Source organism: Artemia franciscana, chromosome 13 (assembly GCF_032884065.1).
Source record: "Artemia franciscana chromosome 13, ASM3288406v1, whole genome shotgun sequence".
Lineage (NCBI taxonomy): Eukaryota > Metazoa > Arthropoda > Branchiopoda > Anostraca > Artemiidae > Artemia > Artemia franciscana.
The window spans coordinates 27,896,086-27,918,448 of record NC_088875.1 but is presented as its reverse complement, the minus strand read 5'-3'; the positions used below and the strand labels follow the sequence as shown (position 1 = coordinate 27,918,448).

Below are 22,363 nucleotides of genomic sequence, written 5' to 3'. Positions count from 1 at the left end.
TAGATCTATTCTTACTGGCTCTTGCTATTGGTATATGCCTATTGGTGTTTTTTTAAGGTGTAAGAGAAGTGGTCTGGTGAAAGGTCCTTGATTATTCACATATTTGTAATTTCGAAGAACCAAAATTAATTTTAAGATTTGCCAAAGAGGGAATTAGAATATAAAAAGAAGCACCTTTATCTCAAAATACACTGGTAAATAAAAGGCTTTTATCAAGAGGAATTGAAATATAATGCGATAAAATGAAAGAATGAGAGGGTGATATCCTAAAATTACTACTATTTCTAACAATTCACTGAAGCAACAAACCGCCTGAGGTCGACACAGCTGCGCACGCTCCTCTTCCATTTTAATCCATTATGTGTCATAGTCATCTCAACCTTTCTTCGATTATAGCTCTAAAAAGTGTGATAGGATGGGGTAAGTGGGATTCCATAAAATTTTTTCAATAATTTTATGCTTTATGTTCACATTGAAGCTGATGGCGCTGCATCGATTCTTGTGTAATGGGAAGATATATCATTGTCACTCCACGCTGTAATTTTTAGTCTTAAATTAATTTTTTTCTGTGTAGCAAGAATATCTTATTTGGTACTTGTCTGTTAAAAGGAACACTCAAGAATTACGTTGTCTAAGACATGACTAAAACTGGAATTGGTTATGATTTGCTTATTTTGAGTGAGAAAACTGCGATTTAGGTACATTTTAATGAAATATTTAACATTTAAAGCTGTTTAGGGGTTATGTATTTAATATAATGGGCTCTGCGCGGCCTGCTTTCCATAATTCTTTGTCATAGTTTCCATACTTTTGTTTCTAAAGTGTCATATTATCATCATGTTTTGGTATATTCCATTAAGAATATACGCAATTTTTTAGAAAATTGCGTTGACCACAAATGCAAGTAATTAGCTTGCTGCATCTGTAGTTCTTGAAATTTTATTTTGGAAATATCACAATATAGGCTTATCTACTAACTTATTTCGTCTGAGTAGTTTTTTTTTTGTTTCGAGACCAACCATTCGATCTTCAAATGTTTATATTAAACATTAACTTAAGGTATTCTGTTTTTTGCCCTCAAAATTTATCTCTTTGACCCCAGTGAAATTTGACCATATTTATCCAAATTTCGGTAAATTCAGTGATTTCAAAACCCCTGTGTGAACCTGAGATGATAAATCTTTGTTTGAATATGTTTTCTCAGTATCCTGGGGGTTTTCTTATAAAGAGATTTCACGGTTCTTTCCGGATGTATGGGGTCATCTAAAAGTCGGTAATAGAGTTATTCCTTCGGAAAGTAAGCTGTTAAAGGAACTTACCTTATTTCTTGATGGGTTGTATACCCATGGGTTGATAGTTTTGGACCACCCATAGTGTCGGCTTTGCTTTGAGAGTGAAGTTAGCAACTTAATTTTCTGGAGTGATTTCGGGCGTTCACAGATTGGGTGCCATGCCCTCTAGGTCATTCTGAAATACTATGATTTTGCTTTATTCAAAACTGGTATTAAGGAATAAAATTTCATGGTAGGCCGTATTAATTACTTCTAAATTTTGTTACTATTCTTATTATTCTAGCCAAATGTGGCATTATGATGTTTGGACACCGAAATCATATCTAGGCGAAATGACCCAGTTTAACCCCATTCGCTTTAAAATGTTAATGTACAAAAAAATTATATAAAAAACGTCTGTATTGCGTAGGGGCTATTGAAAAACCTTCTTGGTGGACCCCCCTCTCTGATGTGGGCAGAACCAGGTGCGTATGCAGGAAATTTTTTCGGGGGGGGGGGCAAAACCTTCGAAACAGCAGATATAAAGTAGCACTTTTTTATTTAGTAATGCAAACAGCACGTATATCGGAAAATACAGATTAACTTTAATCTGTAGTACTGTAGCGGATGGGGGGGAAAGAGGACTGAAGCCTCAAAGGTACGTTTTAGGCTCAGGTTATGTTCATAGCGATTTAGATATATCTATTATATCCCATTGAAAGGGAAATTTAGGCTTAACAGTGCAATACTGGTACTGTGGGGGTTAGCTCTTCTATTGCAAAAACGTAGATTTTAATGAAAAATGATAGTTTCCAAAATTGATCCATTAAAAGCTGTACTATCCTGAAAAAAAGGGGGGGGGGGGATAAGCGCCCTAATATAAAGGATAATTCCATTTTGCTCTGGAAAGCAAACTCTCTTTACAAAAAAAAAAATAACAGTACAGTGGCTAATTACTTCAAAAAGGGTAAAAAGTTAGACTGAAAATGGGTTAATAATTGGGCTTGACTTGACCGAATAATTGCATGCTGTAAAATCCCCCCAAAAAGGGCTTCACAAATGTATCTGGATTCTTAATAAATGCCCCACTTTTGCCAGAAATCCCAAGAAACCATGGGAAAATTAAACATTTCACTAAATTTTGGGAGGGGCCCGGGCCCGAAGGCCCCCCTGCTAACGTGCCAGGGTAGGACCATTATCGATAAAAAATATTCTGATGATTTCGAATTACATATGCCCGCTATGTAAAAAATCAAATATATGGAAGCTTGTAAGTAATTAAAATGCATACAATCTTTAATTTATTTATTAAAATAACAAAAGTAGCGGGCCTAAAGGCTTGTTACTTATATTGGCGGTTCTGGTCTCTCTTGTGCCCGGGGCGAAATATTCATCAGTGGTCCACCCTGTCTCCGAAAAATTTTCTGGTTAAATTTTAGCAAAATTTCCACTTCTTAACAAAATTTAACAAAGGAAAATCACTTAGTAATAAAAGCAAACGTGAAGCTCGTACAATAACCATTTTTTTTTTAATAAAAAGAAAAGAATTCGGATGAATAAAGTGAGACTAGGGAAGTATAAAAAATGGGGGTAACATGCTCAGGTAAATTATTATGTGTTTTCCACAATCAGGGTTTATTCAAATTTTTTTTTTGTTGCTAAGGGGTTCATTATTGTGACTGACGTATAACTGGATTCGCAGTGTCCAGAAAACCAAAAATGGTGAAATATTGGATATAGGTCACAAGACCTGCGATACCACGACAACTAATAGAACAACTTAAACACAACGTACCGTAATTAAACGTAAAATGTTCATACAGTGAGTTTTTTAGTTGCAAATATGTCCAAGCCTCTGGATACTGTCACACTGCAGCCATGTTCTTGAAACTTACAGCACATTTTTATTTTATTTTACCTCTTCATATTATATTTTTTATTTTTCGTTTCCCGAAACAACTCTTGTTATAGAACAATCCCTTGTCCAAATATCCGCTCAATTAGTCTATAACCTAATATAGCCTATAACCTAAGGTTTTTCTTCTTTTAAGACGATCAAAACTTGTTGGGTTCTTGGCAACTAGGACATAACGATAATTTCTAAGAATCGAATTTTGTTAAGACCTATGGAAGTCTTTAAAGAGCGAGGAGCAATAAGACGCTTCATGGGTGGTGAACGAAAATCACTCATGTATGAATCTTCTTCTGTCTATTTGGGTTTTCCCAAATCAAGCTATGAAATGAATCCCATAAAATAAAATTAGTGGTTGTAAAAAATAAACAATGTTTCTGGTTATTGTTTAATCCTGGTAAAAATCAATCTCTTTGCTGTTTAGCATCTTGAGATCATGTTGAGTTGAGACTACATTTAACGCCCAGGCGGACATTGTACTGACAGTTATAAACAAGTCTTGTCATCAAAATTAGTCGGTTTTATAACAATGGCAACATTTAATAGCAGCTTCGAAGAACCTCTGTACTATATTCTAAGCGTATTGTCATTTGTCATTACAAATTCTTGGTTTGAAAATACAGAAAATACTATCACAATCATCTGGTTAGTTTTTAAGTATTTAGAGATACTTTGTGTATCTCGGTGGAACACAGAATTTTTGGAAGTACCAAGGACAATAGAAGTGAAATATGACCTATTTGTTCTCTTGGGCTCTTCAACACTCCCCACTCATATTAATTTGAATTTTTTGCATAAAACCTGACGTATATCTTGTATTTTCAGTTATTTTTGAATTTTTCGTATAGTAAACTTCCATACGAACTTTTAATTTTGTACGTTTTCTTCTGACTTTGATACGACCCTTACCTGTGGTTTGTCAACATATGGAAAATCATCCGCAAAAAAACTATTTACACTGTGTAATATGATACCCTAAGAGCTTAGCTGTGATGAATCAAAATATGTTATGTTACAAAACAAGTTTTACAGAAGAACAGAAAAATAACTTTAAGGTTTTTTTCCTCTACTAAATAACTACCAGTACCAGCTGTTTGGTCAAGGATGATTTTGGCAAATTTTAAGACATAGTTAAGAAACTGATGACACAATTATTCTGATTTTGTGCATTTCCCAGATTTTTTTGCATTCCCTCTTGATTTTGAAAAGTATCTTTTTGGGGTATTCCTCAATGAAAAAGACACTTTTTTTTGGGGGGGGGGTATTTTCACTGAAATAGGCTCTTTTCCAGTATTTTGTTTGAGAAAACTGAAAAACCGACAATTTACCCTCTCCCCTCTAGATACTAAAAAATACATTTTGCCCCTCTCCTAATTTTTTTTTCAATTGACGTCACTGGGACACTTACCAAAATCAGATTACTAACATGATGATTAGTCCATGTCAATGGGCTCATTTTTTTGGGTTAAGATATAGATCTGACAAAAATATCAAATAGCACTTAGAATTAGCGGCACCGAGGTATATTTGATAGCAAAATGTCAACAGGCTATATGTTATGCCCAGTACTATGTTATTATTATTATTGTTTGCGGTCTCACTAAACCGAGTCGAGGCTTAGACTTAGACCCCTAAGACCCATTGCCTCCATCAAAACTGTATATATTACTATGTATATTTTGTTTTGCTATGATTAGTTTTTTTTAACACTTATTCTTTATTATTAGGCTGGCATAACTAGTGCGTATCAAGCAAAACCCTGTCTGGACCCATTTGACCCCGAATGTCCGGATACAGCGCCCAACAAAAAGAGTAAAACTGTAAGTATTTCTTTATTATTACTGAGTTCAGTGGCTCTTGTACTAATTCTGCAACAAAATTATCGCAGCGTCGAGTGGCATAGGAAGCTAACAAACTGGAAAACACTCTTGATGCAAGTTTAAAAATTCAGCGTTGATCACCTCTGAAAGAAATCCAAAATATTTTAAATTATTTTTATTATCCAACCCTGTTGGAGGGGATATCCCTTTGTGTCTAAAATTGTCTTTAAGCAATCTCCATTTCATTCTTGTACAGAGGAGTTTCGTCGGAAAACTGTTCGAGGACCGCATAGGTTTCAACTCTTTGTACCCGCAAACCATGAAAAAGTAAAAAAAAAAGTAAAACAAAGAGGACATATAAACACGCAACGCAGATACAATGCCACTAGGCTTGATACAGTCTCTTAGGAAAATTTTGAAAAAAGGATGTTCAAGTGCATGAATTCTGGATGTCTCGGCCCCGAAAAAATGTTTTTAACCGACCAGATCCCCAAAGAAGTTATCTTCATCCTATCACCCCAGCGACTTAGCGTGCCCAAGTCACGTGACTGTGACTTGGAACATAAGACATGTTCATTTTTTTTTCAAATATCCTTCTAATGTGCTTGGCGTGTGCTTTACACTCACCCAATTAGTCTTGTTTTAGACAACATGACCTAATTTCAAGCACATTTTAACTTGAGTTTGGAGGGCGGGGGGCAGTTAAAGAAAAAAAAATAAGAAACACATTTTAAAATATGTTTATATGCATTTTGTTACATTTACAAGTCAAACCAAAATTTTGGGGGTTGTTCTCCCTCCCCCTTGTATACGACCATGTATAGTGGTGTGAATTGTAAAATGTATTGTTTTCAGGTTCCAGATATTGGCGCTGAAGTTACAGGTGGCTGTTATGGTTTTTCAAAGAAACATATGCATTGGCAAGAAGATCTCATCGTTGGAGGAACTAGGAAAAACAAGACTGGACATATAACGAGGTGAATTTTGATGCGTAGTTCACTGTTTCTATATTTGTAGATTAATTACTAGATTTTAAGGTAACTAACTCACTGTTTAATCAATTTGTATTTCAAGCAATAAAACAGATTATAAAAGTGGAGTAACAGTGAAAAAGAAAAATAAGAGAAAATATAAATATATAAGAAATAATATAAAGAGAAAAATAAGCAATCAACTAACCCTCATAACCAGCGAGTTTCCAATGCCGTATCTCTGACTTCGAGATTATATCATGAACCCCTAAATTATTCTTAAATTTTTTTTTTCTCTCTGAGATAACGAAAAATTTGTCAAATTTAAAATAATTCAATGGATTCCATTTGGATTTCCATTTTTAAGAATAAAGAAAAGACTTCATGCATAAGATAAACAATGGCAGAAAATGGGATACAGTTTAGCCAGAGCACGTCTGTTATATTTTACTTGGTTTGCAACAACCTTTGCATAACAATCTGGATTTGTTTTTACTAATATCGGCAACAGTACACTGACGATAATTCTCAGCCTTCACTCCAAAAGGAAGTATACTCGTAAAATGAAATATTAATTTTATAATATCGAACGAATTATGCAAATATTGAAGTCCAAAAATGGAGTAACACTATCAAATTGACGTAAAAAAAGAAGGAAGTTTGGCGTGTTCATGTTTGACATGCGCACCGTAAATAGAATTTTTTTATGCTCTTAAAATGTGTTATTTTGTACACGGTACTAGATAATTAGCTCCAAAGAATCGAAGTTTTTCATCGATGTTCCAAAAGTAGTGAAATTTAGTGCATGTTTGTGCTTTAAATCTTAATTTAGAAAGAATGTGAATTTTTGACGACTTAGAAAAAGAAGAGGAAAGTGTATATTAGAGCTGAACCGTATCCAGGAATTCTGTTTGGGGAGGGGTGGGGGTAAAAAAAAACCCTTAAAAAACGCATCAAAAATTAGTTTATATGCATTTTTGTATACGTTTTTACGAGTCAGAAAAACATTTCGGAAGAGGGGCCCAAATCCCCTTACACTATAGTGTTTGCTTGTCTTATAGAAAATATATGAGTTTTCGATGACTATTTTATTTGAAAAAGAAGAGGGCATTGTTTATTAGAATCTTGCGGTATTGATTTTAATTTAAAAACAAAGGGACGAAAGGTAAACTATAAAGTCAACGCAAGACGAATGTCTTTGGTTAATAATTAAAGGTATATAATCAAAACTATTTTGTAAAAGAAAAGGAATATTACAAAACATTTAAAGAGTAGTAATATAAGCGATCATTAGAGACTTCGTAATTGGAGAGTTATCAAGGGACACCAAACACACGATTACACGGCCATGAATAACCTACTTAAAAATGTTGTTTAGACACAAAAAGTGATCGAAATTCGTACTTTGGCTGTTTCATCTCCGAAGTATTCCTTCTAAGCGAAATATGTGCTGAGGAAAATTAACACGGCACTCTGACTTCAGCGCCATTTATTTTGATCCCTTGTTTAGTACCGGCTTCCGTAGTTTGTGAAGCCCACCCACGCTGATAGGGTTTTATATTTGATGACTTTATTTCTCTTCCTGACACACTGGGGTACCATAAAAGTTATTTCAATTGGAGATGTCTGGAATTAGGTCTCGGTGCTATTAATATAGTTGGCGATGATGTATAAAGATATGCTGACACGTTTCTTTTGTATCTGTTATTTTTGCAAAACCGATGGTGCACAACTGGTACGTACGCAGGGGGGGGGGGGGGTATGGGCTCGCCCCCTCCCCTAAATCTCATGATTTTCCTCCCATAATTTTCTGATACTTCTCACAGAATAAGGGATTTGAGGGATTTGGCTCCCTTCCACGAAACAAATTTCTTCGTACGTGGCTGGTGCACAGACTCAATCTTTTTGGAGGGGGGGGGGGGTCGTAAAGACGAAAAAAGTACATTCCAAGGCCTTTATTTGTCACTTATCAAGCAGGGTCGGATTTATCTTAGGGGAAATTCTCCCTCTCATGGGTGCCAATTAAGGAGCACTCATGGAGATTCGGGATTTCGAGAAACATCTTTTTCGGCATTTCCACCAAAAAATCCCTCTCTAGACTTTGAAAAAAAATTGGTACTTTCGTATTATATGGTACACAATCGAGAAGTGAAGTTTGGTGAATGCTAATGAAATAAAACAAAACATGACGAAAATATGTTACATATTAACAAAATTACGAAAACTACAACTTAGAATAATGGAAGGGAGGCAGCCCAAACGGCATTATATAAATACGTAACCTAATCTAACCAAAATACCGACTAAATGTTTTATTGAAATGTAGCTACAATGGAGTTTTCGACCGAGCCGAAGCTAATTGTCTGGTATAAAGACCGTTAGAGCCGGTTATTGTCTGATCTTCGCCATACAGATTCTCAAGTGTGTACCATATAATACGGAAGTACCAAAAAAATTCCTTCCCATCCTACATTTTGGTGAGTTAGCACACTCGCCCCCTCTGTGTATATCTAATAGCATGTATCAGGTATGTGTTCAGGGTATATTTTTGGGGAGGACTTTCTCGTCAAAACAGCAAAATAAATGGCAGAAAATATAGAAAGTTGGACATCATGAGAAACATTGTATTTTTCTAGGATGAAGTGTGCCGGTCGATCTGCAGGGTATTTATCCATTCGACTCTTTGACTATTCTTTCTTTTTCTGTTGAACAAAAATGAAAGTGCCAGAACCAGAAACTTAAAATTCATGTAAATTATGTTGAAATCACAAGAAAAGGAAAACTACTAAATTCTCAAATTTTTAAAATTAGAAAAGTTGGCCATAATTGACTTGATTATTTTCTTTGAGCAGTTTGATACATCTTTGAGTAACGAAGGCGTCATCATTTAACGACTATAGTGTACAAGGCCGTTTCCAGGGGGGATAGGGGGGTTGACCCCCCCGAAATGTTTGTCCGACTCATAAAAAAATGTAACAAAATGAATATAAACGAATTTTTGATGCGTTTTAAAGTTTTTGTGACCCCCCTAAAGCAATCCTGGATATGGCTGTGGTAGTGTACCTTACTAGAAAATACATTCCAGGGTAGGGGCGAGTGTTCCACTTTCTCTCTGTGAAGCATAGAGAAAATTTTAAAATAGTCAGTAGTCTTAATAAATAATCTAATGCTAACTTAGTGTATGATTGAAATATACTTTCAGTATAACAATATGGAATTCGTTGAACGTATTGGGGACTAGTCTTCGCTCTCCCAAGTTCCTAGAAACGAATGGGTGTGAGGCTCTTACCGGTGTTGTAAGCTTAGTGCGCCTCCCAAGTAAAAAGTTTACTTTCCTGTTTGGAAATGGGAGTGTTCTGTGTCTCCAAGTGTCAGATATGGAAGTCCTAAGCGTAAGCTTAATGAGCCTTTTGTTCCTGCATAAAGTTCCCTGCACGACTCCGACAATGGTTGTTTAGCACAGACCCTAGACAAAAAAAAACATACCCCCTGAATCCAAAAAGTGTTTATCTGTCAAGTCTGAACGCATTTTTTTCCCTTGGCCATTTGCTCTTCTCAGTTGGCACCCTTGCTTTGATTGCTTGCTATCTTTTCGACTCGAAAAAATTTCTCCTTTGTAGTTGTCAAAATAGAAAAATCTAAATAACTTTTTTAAGAACAAGGCATTGAAGATTAATGCGAATTGTGTTACTGCCATCCCTGTAATCAATAGTTCCTCATTTGTAATGATAATCTTTCATTTTGATAGTCTTGCCGCCAATGCAACTAGCCTTGCTAGAACTGACTAATTAAGCTATTCTATCTATATCAAGATATTTTTTAACGTGTTTTCAATGGTGGGTGGTCTCTTGAATTTCTTGACAACTTCAAATTAATAAGGAATCTCTCATTAAAAAACAATGCAATAATCTGTGATATAATGAATGAAGGCAATGAAATTATTCCTGCAATGGGCTGAATAAAGAAAAAAAAACAGGAAGTGGAGATTCGTCATCGGCATAACTAATAAAGACGCTTCACTAGTGTAATTTTTCAAATATGTCTAATTCCATTGAAAATTTGTCTTCAAACTTAGTTGCTTACATTAAAAAAAGTCCACGTTTGCGATGACACTTAAAAATGTTTTAAGACCACACTGGCTATATGTGCCGTTGAAAAAAAATGAAGTACACGAAGAAAAATAAAATAAAAATAACTAAGATATTAACCGAGGTTTCTACGAAACGAAACAGCGAAGAGGCAAAGCATGTACTTCGGCAAAAAAACAGAAAAAAACTACTGATAAGCCATCCTCAGCGCTAAAAAAAAAGTAAGAAAAAAAATATAGGCTATGTAAAAACGGTACTAACCTTTTGAAGTTAGTATTTGCTTTATGTATGCCTTTTTTTAGCGCTGAGCACGGCTTAGCGGAGATCTTTGCCAAAATATATGCATTGCCTTTTCATTGTCTCTTGCACTGTCTGTAAATACGCTGTTCTTGGTTTCTTGATTATTTTTTCATTTTTTTTCTTTGTGTTTTTCGTCAAATGACCATACACTTACTGTCGGGTCAGTGGACTATTTATAAACAGTCTTTGCTTACGGGGCTACCTTCCTGGTTGTCTCTTGCCATTGGAAACGCTGACACGGGAGCAGAGACACCGAAACACTTACATGGGAACGATTATCATCTAGAGATTATTTTTAGTTTTTAATTTTTGGTTTGAGCCAGGTTAATCTATTGAGTCATAAAATATATGAAGCCCCCCCCCCTCCTCCCTTTTTTGCCTGTTTGGGAGCTCTAGAAAAACTTGGTCGGAACTGTGCGCCGTTTCTCGACTGTTTACTTCTCTGAACGCCTAAGAGTATGAACTTTCCATCTGGAATTTCTCGTTGAAAGGAAGTGGTATAGCAGTCGATGTATTTTATACAATTGCCTTGGAAATATAAATTAGTTTTCGAATCCGTATATAAAATAGAGGAGAGAACAGATTTCACCCAACTGGCAGCTTAAGGTTATTTTTTCACATGAAATCTTGGATTTAACGTCACATATACAACCCTTAAAAAAACACACACCTGGAAATAAAAGAACAAATAAACATTATGGAACTGCATCAAAGAGTGAATTTAATATAAACATTGGAAAAGATAGTATAAATAAATTACGCTGCCATTAACACATGATAGCGGTATCTTGCGTAAGTTCTCACGTGTGTAGAAGTGCCGAGAACACGCAACTATTTAAACTTTGTTCTTCTAGTGTGATCGTTTGTTCCTTGGTTTTATCGCGCACAACCTAGTTAAAACAGTAGCTGCATCAACACTCCTAATTTTTGCTTAAGCTACTCTTAGCTGTTTCTTTTCGGACATGTCTTTTTAAATTTTATTTAATAAACTTTGCTACCCTGTGAACTACTCCTTCTTTACAGTTAAACTGCGGATGAAAAATTTTCAAATTTCAAGTTAGGAACCTTTCCACTAGTTTGAGCGGTATTGTTGACCCGGACACAGTTCCTGAAACGTATTCATCCACTCATACGTAGCCAACTAGATGATTGGAAAATATCCTATAATGATGGACCATGCAAAGTTTTCATTCTTTCAATGCCAATTGGTTTACCTCAGTGGTTCCCAATCGATTTATGACCATGCCCCACCTAGGCATTTTTAAAATCCTAATGTCATGATGTTAAATTTACTTTTTTTCAGAATTATTCGGTGTATTCCACCTGAAGGAGGCTTAAAAGGCCCTTAACTTGGTTCTCAATGAAAAATATTGTCTGAATATAACAACTTTTATGCAATATATAACGTCATTGAACTGCTATCATCTATCTTTTTTTCTCTTTAATAGCGTTTGAACGTGACATCATTCACATAGAAAATGTGTTGGTTTTCTTTCGATAAGGTTTTAAAGTATAGTTAGCTGGAGGAGGCACGTCCTGTCCATGACCCACCAAAATACTGCTATACCCCATCGTTGGGGTCTGTGCCCCACAATGGGAATCACGGTTTTAGCTAATAGTTTAAAATAACACCATCTTCTTTATATATTGTTGTTATAGCATCGTTAGTTGCCGACCAAATGACTGCAAACGACTTTTTGATTAGGTAGGTGCGTATTGCGTCTTTGTATTGTCAAATCCAACATCAGCGTGTTCTTATGTCACCATACGAAGCAGACTGTGCTTAACACTTTGATGTTGATCTACTCTGAATTGAAGTCAATTTTAGTAACATCATAATTATATCCGCATTAATTTATAACGGACTACGGGCAGTGTGAGTTTTTGTACGTTCCATTTGGTTTTTCTTCTCTGCCACAAAATTAACGGTTTTGAAACAAAGCGAAGTTTTACGATTTTGAACCGTGCAACGCCACGGGTCAGGTGAGCGTGGCTACCTAAGCTGATTTGATATTGCCATTGTTCCCAGCATTCTTGTTAGACGTACGTTGTCTGTTACCCTACTCGTGTATTGCAATGCCTTTACTATGCTATCTGATATCTATTCAGATGATAAATCTATGCTTATGATAGTTAATTGGTTTGGGTGGCAATTATATTAATTTAATCTGGCAAGTTTTAAAGTAATTTCCGGTGTTTTGATGAGTTTTGTGGCTTTATCAAAAACTTTGCCTTGTGTTGTAGGGCAGCAGCAATACAGACAATTGTGAAGCTTCAAGGTGAGAAGGATCTCTATGACTATTGGTCAGATACATACAAAGTTCATAGCATTGATTGGTCCGTGGAAAAGGCGGCAATGGTTTTGGATTTGTGGCAAAGAAAATTTATGAAGGTAAAATATCACAATTTTCGTTGTTAGAAGTTAATGTTTTACTTCAGGTTTGTAGAATCACATGTATCTGATATTCCAAGTTTTTATTTTCATCCGGCAGGTGTTCTCTGAAAATGGCACAAGTACAGAAACTGGTGTGAAAGTTATTAATGCTACATGTTTTGGGAATATCTACTTCTATCGCTCTCCCTCTCCACTAAATAGACGTTTTTCATTTTTCTTTCCTTTTTATTTTCTTTCTTTCACTCTCTGTATTTTTTCTCTTTGTCTGTCTTCCATTTTGGCTTTGCTGAGTTTCATATAGGGCTTACTTAATTTTAGAATATTTTACTGGAGCTAAAAAACTATGTTTTAAGATTTACAACATATTGTCTCCCGGATATCTGAATAAGCAAAAATTTGAGGTATTTACGGTGAATAGCTTTACTTGTACATAATCAACCTAAATAATATTATGTTTGATTTTTTTTAGATAGAGGTATTGACTTTTGTTCTTCTTTTTTTTTAGGAAATAAGAAGTCTACAAAGTACAAATGCAACAAAAACTCAGATGATTCATGCCTTTTCGTCAGAATCTCTCTCTGATCTGCTGAGTGAAATTTCAGAAGTCGATATTCCACGATTAGCCATTGGATACGGATTAATGGTAGTGTTTATTTCCCATTTTATGATTTGGGCTCTTTAACAGGAGGAGGGGGGCGACTGGAGAAAGCTTTCCCGTGTGGCTTAATTTAAGGGAGCCACAGATAATATCAGTTTTTTGTACAGCGATTGCATTTGTCATTCGCTAGTTCGCATGATCTTTTTTGGAAAGGGTGGGGAGTACAAGGCTAATTTTGTCGCGGGCGCCACTAACCCTACGGCCTTGGTTTTGATGTGTCTGTCTAATGTTTGGTTGATACACCAAAACTAATGCAATAGAATTGTGTTTAAAAAAAAATAGAATAGTGGCTATCATCTCCCATGATGCTGTTTCATGTATAACGGACCCGTATGATATGTATAATAACGGACCCATTTTTTTATTGACATTTGTTTTTTACGTTTAGTATTACAATGTACTTTAGAAGCACCAAAAATTGTGTATGAGCTGGTCACTCTTCAAAAAAATTATCCATGTTAAAAATCCCGTACAATGTGAAGAAGACATTTGAGTGCGTGTGGTCTGTTCAATTTTCCCATCTCTTCAATAAGCACGGGCACAATTCGATATGTGTGGTCCTATCTCTCTTCTCTATGTCTGAATGTGAAAACTGCTTTAAAACTTCCATTTATGACTGAACTTTTTTTTTCTATTTTTTACCACCACTGTCGCTAGGATCGTTGCTTATAGATAATGCGAGACAAAATATATCTGAAATAGAAAAAGGGATGTAATACATGATTATGAGGAATTAAAAGATTTGTTGAGTGACTCTGAATGAGATTAATCGGATTTAGGATAGTTATATTTGAATTTAAGAGCCATCTCAATATGACGTCTATTTCCTGGGGACATTAATTCACTGCCAATGAAACATTCAAATTTTATTGAAGGAATTTTTATCCTTCTGGTTTTTCTTTAGGTTTATAGCCGGCGTTCAGTGAAAAATAATAGAAAAAAGTTTGTTCAGCTATGAAATAGTTTAGTAGACATGCTTTGGCATTGTGCTTCGGCTGGCCTACTGCTCATCTTTTGCAGCTGGATGTATTGGATAGAATGAAAAATGATAAAGATCTTCCAGAGCTATTGACAGCGCATAGGGTGTCGAATAAACGTTAGTTGCCGGGCTCTTAGTACAGGGACAGGTTATAAGCCTGCCGCCCAACCTTGCGGCAGCTGGAATCAAACCCAAGTCCCTGCTTTGCGAAGCAGAGTTGGATGTATTGGACCCTGAAATTAACTATTAGCTGTATTTCTATTTAATTTTAAGGGAAGTTAGGTCTACCTCTGTCTCCTGTGTAAGGTGACCTAAAGTTCCTTCATTTTATAAGACTATTACATTAGTTGTTTGGAACAGTTAACAGGAAATCCCGTGTAACAAGAACCAAAGTTTTATCTTTTATGGAGTTAGATTTTCTTTTTTGTCATATCAGTCGTTTCAATTTGCCCCCGTATAACTGACAAATCACTACTCTTATTTGTCTGGGTTTTATCTCCATTAAAATTTACAGTCGTAGCCAGGAATAATAGGTTTATGTCATCTCTGAAGTATACATACTAAAAATAGAAGAATGTCTTCTGAATGCTGGTTGAAAAAGGCAGGTATGTAGTTCCTCTCCTCTAACCAGAATTTTTTGTTGTGACCCTTTACCTCTAGTCCAGAAATATCTGGTATGTACGGGGGGAGGGTTGCTTCAAACAACCACATTCTCTCAAATCTTGAACTTTTAGGATTTTACCCGTCATTTCCCATGATATCCATATACATCATTTTTTTGGAATAGCACCTCCTCCCTAAATAAATTGCTGCACATATGCACATATGCCTGAAGTCTATGTTGATATGAAACTACCCCGAGTTTGCAACAGTCTATTTCTGTCAATCTTCGATTTATTTTTATTTTTTGTAATCTAAGCACGTTTACATTTGCTTTTTACTATTTTTAATGAACTAAATGTAGTGATGGCAAATGAATGTTAAACAAGTAAAAACTATAAATGTTCCACTATTTTAACATTGAAAGTAATGTTGATAAACCTACCTTCAAGTTGTAAAATGATATGAAATTGCACACCAAATTCAAAATTGCTCCAAATTGCCGTGCACTTTTTTCAGATTATTTTTTCCGTGATTATACTTTGAAAAGCTTACTTTACGTGGTTGGAGGCAAATCATCTGATACTTCCCGTGTTCCCCCCTCAGATCTCCCTAGGTGCCCATTTAGAACTGGTTCGAATCTGGCAGAGCTAATAAAGTCATACCGCTAACTCCCGTTCCAAAGCAAATAACCAACGATACCAGGACTCAAACTCCTGTCCCCACGGACAAAGGATTTCAAGTCTAGCGCTCTAACCACTAGACAGGACGGCATGATTATAGGGATGGCTAAAACTTAGTATAAGCTAAAGTCCTTTTCCATTGAGATCAATTAATCAGAAATTTGATTGTACAGGAGCTGAAAGATTTCAGGATGTGTCGCCTTTATCGAAAGCCTATACAATCAGGATTGCCGTATAAAGGAAATAATTAAAATCATGCTGACATGTACTTTCCACAATTTAAGTTAGTTGTATGTTTCTATTTTAAAGAAAACTTTTTAATTGTGACAATTCACAGAAACAAAAGCGTAGCAGTGGTATCAAATCATGGAAATATAACGAGGGGGATGGTAAAGTGTATTTGTCAAAATCGTGGGGGAGTATGTCGCCATTCTGTCGTTTTTCAATCTTCTCAATGAGAGTATCAAAAAGGGTCGTTTTCTGTTGAAAATACCAAAAAGTATTTTTCAAAATCAAGAGGATATTTGGGAAGGGGGAGGGAGTTGGTTAATTCCCTCTTTCTACAATTCTCGTGAATTGATGCCCCAGCCTGTGCTTTCCCTTTAGAAACGGGCAAATTTGAAAAGACCTCAGTTGATTTTCTATAATTATTTATGCATGTCGATGGCGTTTAAATATACTTATTCAGTAGTGTTTCCACTGGTCGAAAGAACTTTTATTGAATTAATTGAAATTATAAAACAAAAGATTTTGTTTTAGTTGGTTTATTCGGCCATAACATTAATCCGATGGTCAGAGCCCGTGAAGTCTCAATCGGGGATTGGAATTGCTGGTGTATTCCTTGCTTCTGTTACTATTGTTGCTGCCCTAGGATTTTGTGCCGTCATTGGCGTTGTTTTTAATGCAACAACTATTCAGGTAATGGCCTATGTCAATCTTTCTTATAGAATATTTGTCTATGACATTTGATTTTGTTTTCCTTTTAGAGAGTGCTGACAAAGCTGTTGGTATGTCTCGTAAGTTGCATTGTGTAAACATTCAGTAATATGCTCGGATCGTCGCTTTTCACGTTTAAATTGACGGGAGTTTTAGATTCTGCTCTCAATTTTCTGGATCTCTTTTCTTTTCCGAGGAGCAAAGTTTAATACTTTTCGGACTAGAATAACACGCCTAGTTTTTTGGCTTTTAAGGAAATAAATTTGCGTGCGTAGGTAAATGAATATGTGCCATGAATATACATTTGGTTATAAACTCGCTAAGCTGAGCCCCAGGTCGAAACACTTTTCGGGAGTCTCTAGCAAAGATGGAGTCACAAATTGCGTCCCCATAAGCTTAATGTAAATAACAACAAAAACCACAGTGGCTCTCTATCATTCAAATAAAAAAGTTTATGTGGAATGGACAATATTTTCGGAGAGAACGATTGAATTCAAATCACTGTCTTGAGAAATTTTACCATTTCACATTTAATTCGTTCTTTTATTATTATTATTATTATTATTTATAAGAAATGCATTTCCTACTGGATGATTATATATAGGAAACCATCTGAGTGGGAGTTATATTCAGGAGAGGAGGGGGTTACGTTTGTCAAAAAAGCATAGCAATGTGAATTACATCAAAGATGTTAAAACCACCGTAGCAAATAATTCCTACATTTCTAGAAACGACGCCTTGGCCAGTAGAATTTTTTTTTCTGTTTTCATTTTGATATTTCATCTTATGCGTATGCCTAACCTAATAAGTAATTCCTGATTTTTTTTTTAATTAGGGGTTAAAAGGGTTACTTATTTCATTAGTATAATAGATACTATGGAATATATGTAAAAATGCAGGCTGTTCAACTAATGATTTAGGCTTTAGAAGCTAACCATTGGGTTTAGTTTTGAATGACCCGCATAATAGGCCTCTTGTATCCTTTGGACGTTAAAAAGTGCGGGATTTAGATTTATGGCCCATTGTGTTTGCTGAAATTGAAATATGATATGACTCGAACATGTCACAGAAGATTCTATTTATCCATTGGGGTGGCCCTTGTGACAACCGTTTTCTTATAACCGTGATCTAGCTTTTCCTGCAATGATTTGAAGCTGGTGTCTAGATTAAAAATTTCAAATCGATTTTGAAAGCATAAATGGAGAACGTGTGAGGCGATATCACTCGAACATGTCGTTAGTGAACCAAGTGACATTTTTTTCTTCTACTTTAACCTGGCCTTCCCTCCAATGATTCCAAGCTGGTGTTTATACATTAAATTTTATTTTGAAATAAATGTGAAAAAGATGAACTTAGCATGTGTTTGTTGTCTACATATTTTTGGCAACTATTTTATAACTCATTGAGTGAAGCAAGATGATTTAAAACAACTTCTATTAATGTGTAAGCTTTATCAAGAATGATGACCTCGAATGATTTTTACGTGCCAAAGCAACACATATAAATATGTCTGTTTTTATGTCTTAAGGTTTATGTAATAATTTTGTAATTCTAAATACAGCTTATACTTACAAATGTATCTAGCTAAACTTTACACCCTGAAATAGTCTTAATGAACTGTTATAAGCTCTCTGTTAGTAATCGCTTGTTGTTCTAAGAAAACTAAATTGAATTTATGATCAGTCTAATATTGAGAATAAGATGGATTTTTTTTGTTTTGATTTTAGGCCTATATGCTCTCTTCTCTTTTAAGACAAAAAGAAAATAAATCTGGAAAATAAAATTCATCTTATTCTTCATGGCATATTTGTGCATTAAAAGTCATCAAAACTTTTCTTTAGACCTTTTTTTTATGAAACCTATACTGGAGATTTCGTATTTACTGATTTTTTTTTTTATTTTTTCGTGCCTGTATGGTTTGATTGTCGTTTTGACTTTTCAACTATATGTTGCTATTACTTTACCAAATTACCATATCTTCATTTTTTTTCTTCCTGGACAGATTGTACCATTTCTATTGCTTGGTCTTGGTGTTAATGGAATGTTTTTGATGGCCCATGTGTATGGAGAAATTTCCTCATCTGATATTCCCTCAAAGGTAAGATGTTAAAACATTTTGATTTAAAAATGTATAATGAGCAGCTTTATTTTTATGAATAAACCATTGCTTCTTCTTTAGTTATATAAATATATATATATATATATATATATATATATATATATATATATATATATATATATATATATATATATGACCTGTTTTAGCCCTACCTAAGACCGAGGAGACCCGATTATTAATGAATCCAAAACAAGTGAAGATGTTCCATCTGAAGTAATAGCGGTACTTCTATTAAATACGCCCAACTTAATATTCTTCTAATATGTTTTTCTGATGCTCACTCCTAATGAAATACACCTAAGTATGAAAAAAAATTAGTATTTTAGAAAACAAATTTGAGCTATATGTTTGCATATTAGAGGGGGGGGGGTAAAGTACAGTGGGTCTGTATGCCTACTGTGTCAGGTACAGCTATTCTGCATATTATTTAGTAAGAATTGTTTTCCTGCTTCACACTGTCCAAATATTTTAACCCTACCCTCTCTTCCCCCTAATGTGCAAATATATAGCCCAAATTATATATTTTCCATTTATTCTGTCACTTCTCTTTGTCGTGTCTCACGCTAAACTGAAAGAAACTAACAAAAAACCGGCTCTTCAATACGTAAATGAATAAACAACTTGAGTGGTAAGGGGTATTTCGTACAAGTACCGTAATAACCCCTCCTCCCCTTTTGTAGGTTTTCTTACCTGGGTGTAGTCGCCGAGCTAATATGTGTGCATATTTTATGTTCCAAGACCGTGATTCACACGAGGGCTATTGGAGCGAAAAATCTCCCTCAAGGCTTGAAATATTTACAATGGCATGAAAGTAGGATTTTCCTCATTATTGCCTTACTCCCTAATCAAAACTTTACATTTGCGAAGGATACTTGAAATATGTCGTCTGTTATGTTCTCTTGCTAATAGATGAGTGTCACCACTACGAATTTTAATAATCTCCCGATATTCCCTTGCGAAAAGTTTTGAGATACTAAATATACTTTTTGAGGTAATTTACTGTATACACCGTTTCTAAGATCTTTGGAAAAGTTCAAAGTTGTGACAGTCTTGTTATTGAAGAATCCCGCTTGCCCACTTAGAGAAGAAAAATTTTGGAACTTAGCACTTGGAACTTGCCAATTTTTGTCTCTACGATTTATTCCCCTTTTCCTTTTTTTTCATACCGTACCATGTAAAGGCAAACTTTGAATGGAGTGTCTTATATAGACTATTCGTGATGGAGGGGTAGCCCCTGTCAGTTTTCACATCCAAAAAGGATGTGATCTAGTCACTCTACCTGATACTGGATCATTGTTTGACATATTAGATGCCATTTTGAAATATCGTTTTGTTTACTAATTTAGTTATGTCTGCTGAATAATTTTGCTATTTTAATGGATATTCTGATTATTTAAGGACACCTCTTATAATTTGCAAGCAGCAGGGGGTGTTTTCAAGGGTAAAATTGTTATGCAAACTTTAATCGATTTAGTGCTCAATCAAAGATGATGATGGCTAAAAATGAATATTATTGACAAACCTTTCTCTGATTTGAAATGGGTCCATCATCTGTAGCATTGTATGGGTGGATTAAAGCTTGGAATGATTCAGAAGATGAAACAAAAACTACTAGTAATGTCATTCATTTTAAGAATAAGATTAGCGAAAATCGCTAAATAGTAATTATTCGAATAGTGGGTTTCGATATGTTTGTTTTTATGGAGGTTGTTTTTTTTTAATTTTTTTTTTTTTTTTAATTTATGAATCTTGCATCTCGCCTGCACTTAGGAGCTATCTCTTGTTTTTCTTTTTTCTTGTTGTCTTTTATTTTTTATGTTAATTATATGTTTTCAAACTATGGACAAATTTCGCTTCTTGGATGGATTGTTTATATTACGCTGCATGGTTCGTTTAAATACAGAATTTCACTGCATTATACCATAGCATATTCTTTAAATTTTGAAGTAGGCATCAAATGCCTTAAAATGGCTCCCATCAATTTTTAAGTTCAGGAAAATTCTATAACAAACTAACTTATATCGCGAACATAAGACAATACCCGTTTTCACGGTGTTTATACGAGCCAATTAGCTTCGGCTCGATGGGAAGCTACATTAGCCTCTAGGTTACGTATTTTATATAATGCGCTCTGGGCGGCCCCCTTCCATAATTCTTTGTTGTAGTTTTCATAATTGTGTTACTAAAGAAGGTAAAATTCTAGTTAATTGACTTCTTGCTATCTTGGAAAGGGTTTAGGTTAGGAAAATGAAACTTTCAGGGATGGGTCTACAGGCTAAAGTATGTCCCGGGAAGGTATTTTAAAGTACCCACCTCCACTCGTTCTCCCTCTAGAGGGCCCTGAAATTTGTCTACATGACAGATCTATATCTATTGAAATTTTGACAAAACAACATTTTACCTTAATTTTCAGTTACTAGTTGCTTTTTCTCTGCCTTTAGTTCTGAAAATACAGTTCCTGTTATCTGAGTAGAATTTTGAGCCATATCAATGTTTTTTTTTTCAAAATCTAGGAAATGTATTTGCATATCTTTAAAACTTCATAAAATGGAATTGAGCAAAGCTATGAAGCTGAAAACAATTTTGTTGTACTTCAATTAAGCAGAAGACCTATTTTGCAGGATTTTACTTTTATAACACACATATTTTTAAAGGTCATCAAAGGTCAGGGCCCTCTAGAGGGAGAAGGAGTGGATGTAGTTGCTTCAAAATACCTTCCCGGGACATACTTTAGTCTGTAGATTCATCCCTGAAAGTTTCATTTTCCTAACCTAAACCCTTTCTGAGATAGCAAGAAGTCAATTGACTAGAATTTTACCCTAAAGAATTGTATTTTCATCATGTTTAGTTTTATTTCATTAGTATTCACTAAACGTCACTACTCGAGTGTGTATTATATAACAAATAAGTTCAATACGTTCTTTCATCCTTAATCTTCAGTAAGTTCTGGTCGTTAATTCGCCCCTCCCCCACCATGGGCATTGTCTGACCACCTGTATTGTTCGTTGAAAAAACGCACAATAATAAAAAACATATATTTTGTTTTGTTTTGACTCCTCTCCCTCTCAGGACAGGGTCATGCTTGTTTGCACCTAAGATGCATGTTTTTAATTAAAAGTTAATTGTGGGGCCCTAGAGTCTGAGGCACTGCAAAGAATTGGACCTTCCCGTAAAATGCAGGCTATATGCATGTATGTTTAATATTACTGTAATGTCAACCTAGCAGTAAATTTGAAAATGACGGTTTTTCCTTAATTTTGCTCACCGCTATTTGAATAATGGGCTACTAAACTGACATTTAACAACTTGATAAATATTTGTGTATTGCGCATCATCGAGTTAGTAATACATTCCCTGCATTCCTAATGTTTTCTTAATGTCTTCATCTCGCTCCATCCGCGACAGTGTTGACGTGACTCATTTTAATTGCCTGAACCCTAAAACCTTAGAGATTAAGATACTATGGTTGTATTTATTTTAGTAGGCGTAGAATGGAATCGTATAGCCCATTGTTGCACGTCACCCTAGGCCGTAGTAACAAATTATTTAAGAGCATTCATTGTTTTCAGACCCGGCATTCCAGTCCCTTATGCCTTTTTTGTCTAATGAACCGTGGTCTCATCATAAGCCT

The 22,363-nt window shown here is 35.1% G+C and overlaps 1 protein-coding gene across 2 annotated transcripts in view; it reads left to right on the top strand.

Annotated features, from left to right (window-relative positions):
- Positions 1 to 22,363, top strand: part of LOC136034755 (protein patched-like) — a 110,598-nt gene that overhangs the window by 63,732 nt on the left and 24,503 nt on the right. For both annotated transcript variants that reach the window (XM_065716138.1, XM_065716136.1), the window contains exons 7-12: positions 4,911 to 5,003; positions 5,859 to 5,980; positions 12,607 to 12,754; positions 13,263 to 13,400; positions 16,437 to 16,595; positions 18,616 to 18,711. In XM_065716138.1, the coding sequence (XP_065572210.1) occupies positions 4,911 to 5,003; positions 5,859 to 5,980; positions 12,607 to 12,754; positions 13,263 to 13,400; positions 16,437 to 16,595; positions 18,616 to 18,711 (756 nt within the window). The remainder of the gene's footprint in view (positions 1 to 4,910; positions 5,004 to 5,858; positions 5,981 to 12,606; positions 12,755 to 13,262; positions 13,401 to 16,436; positions 16,596 to 18,615; positions 18,712 to 22,363) is intronic.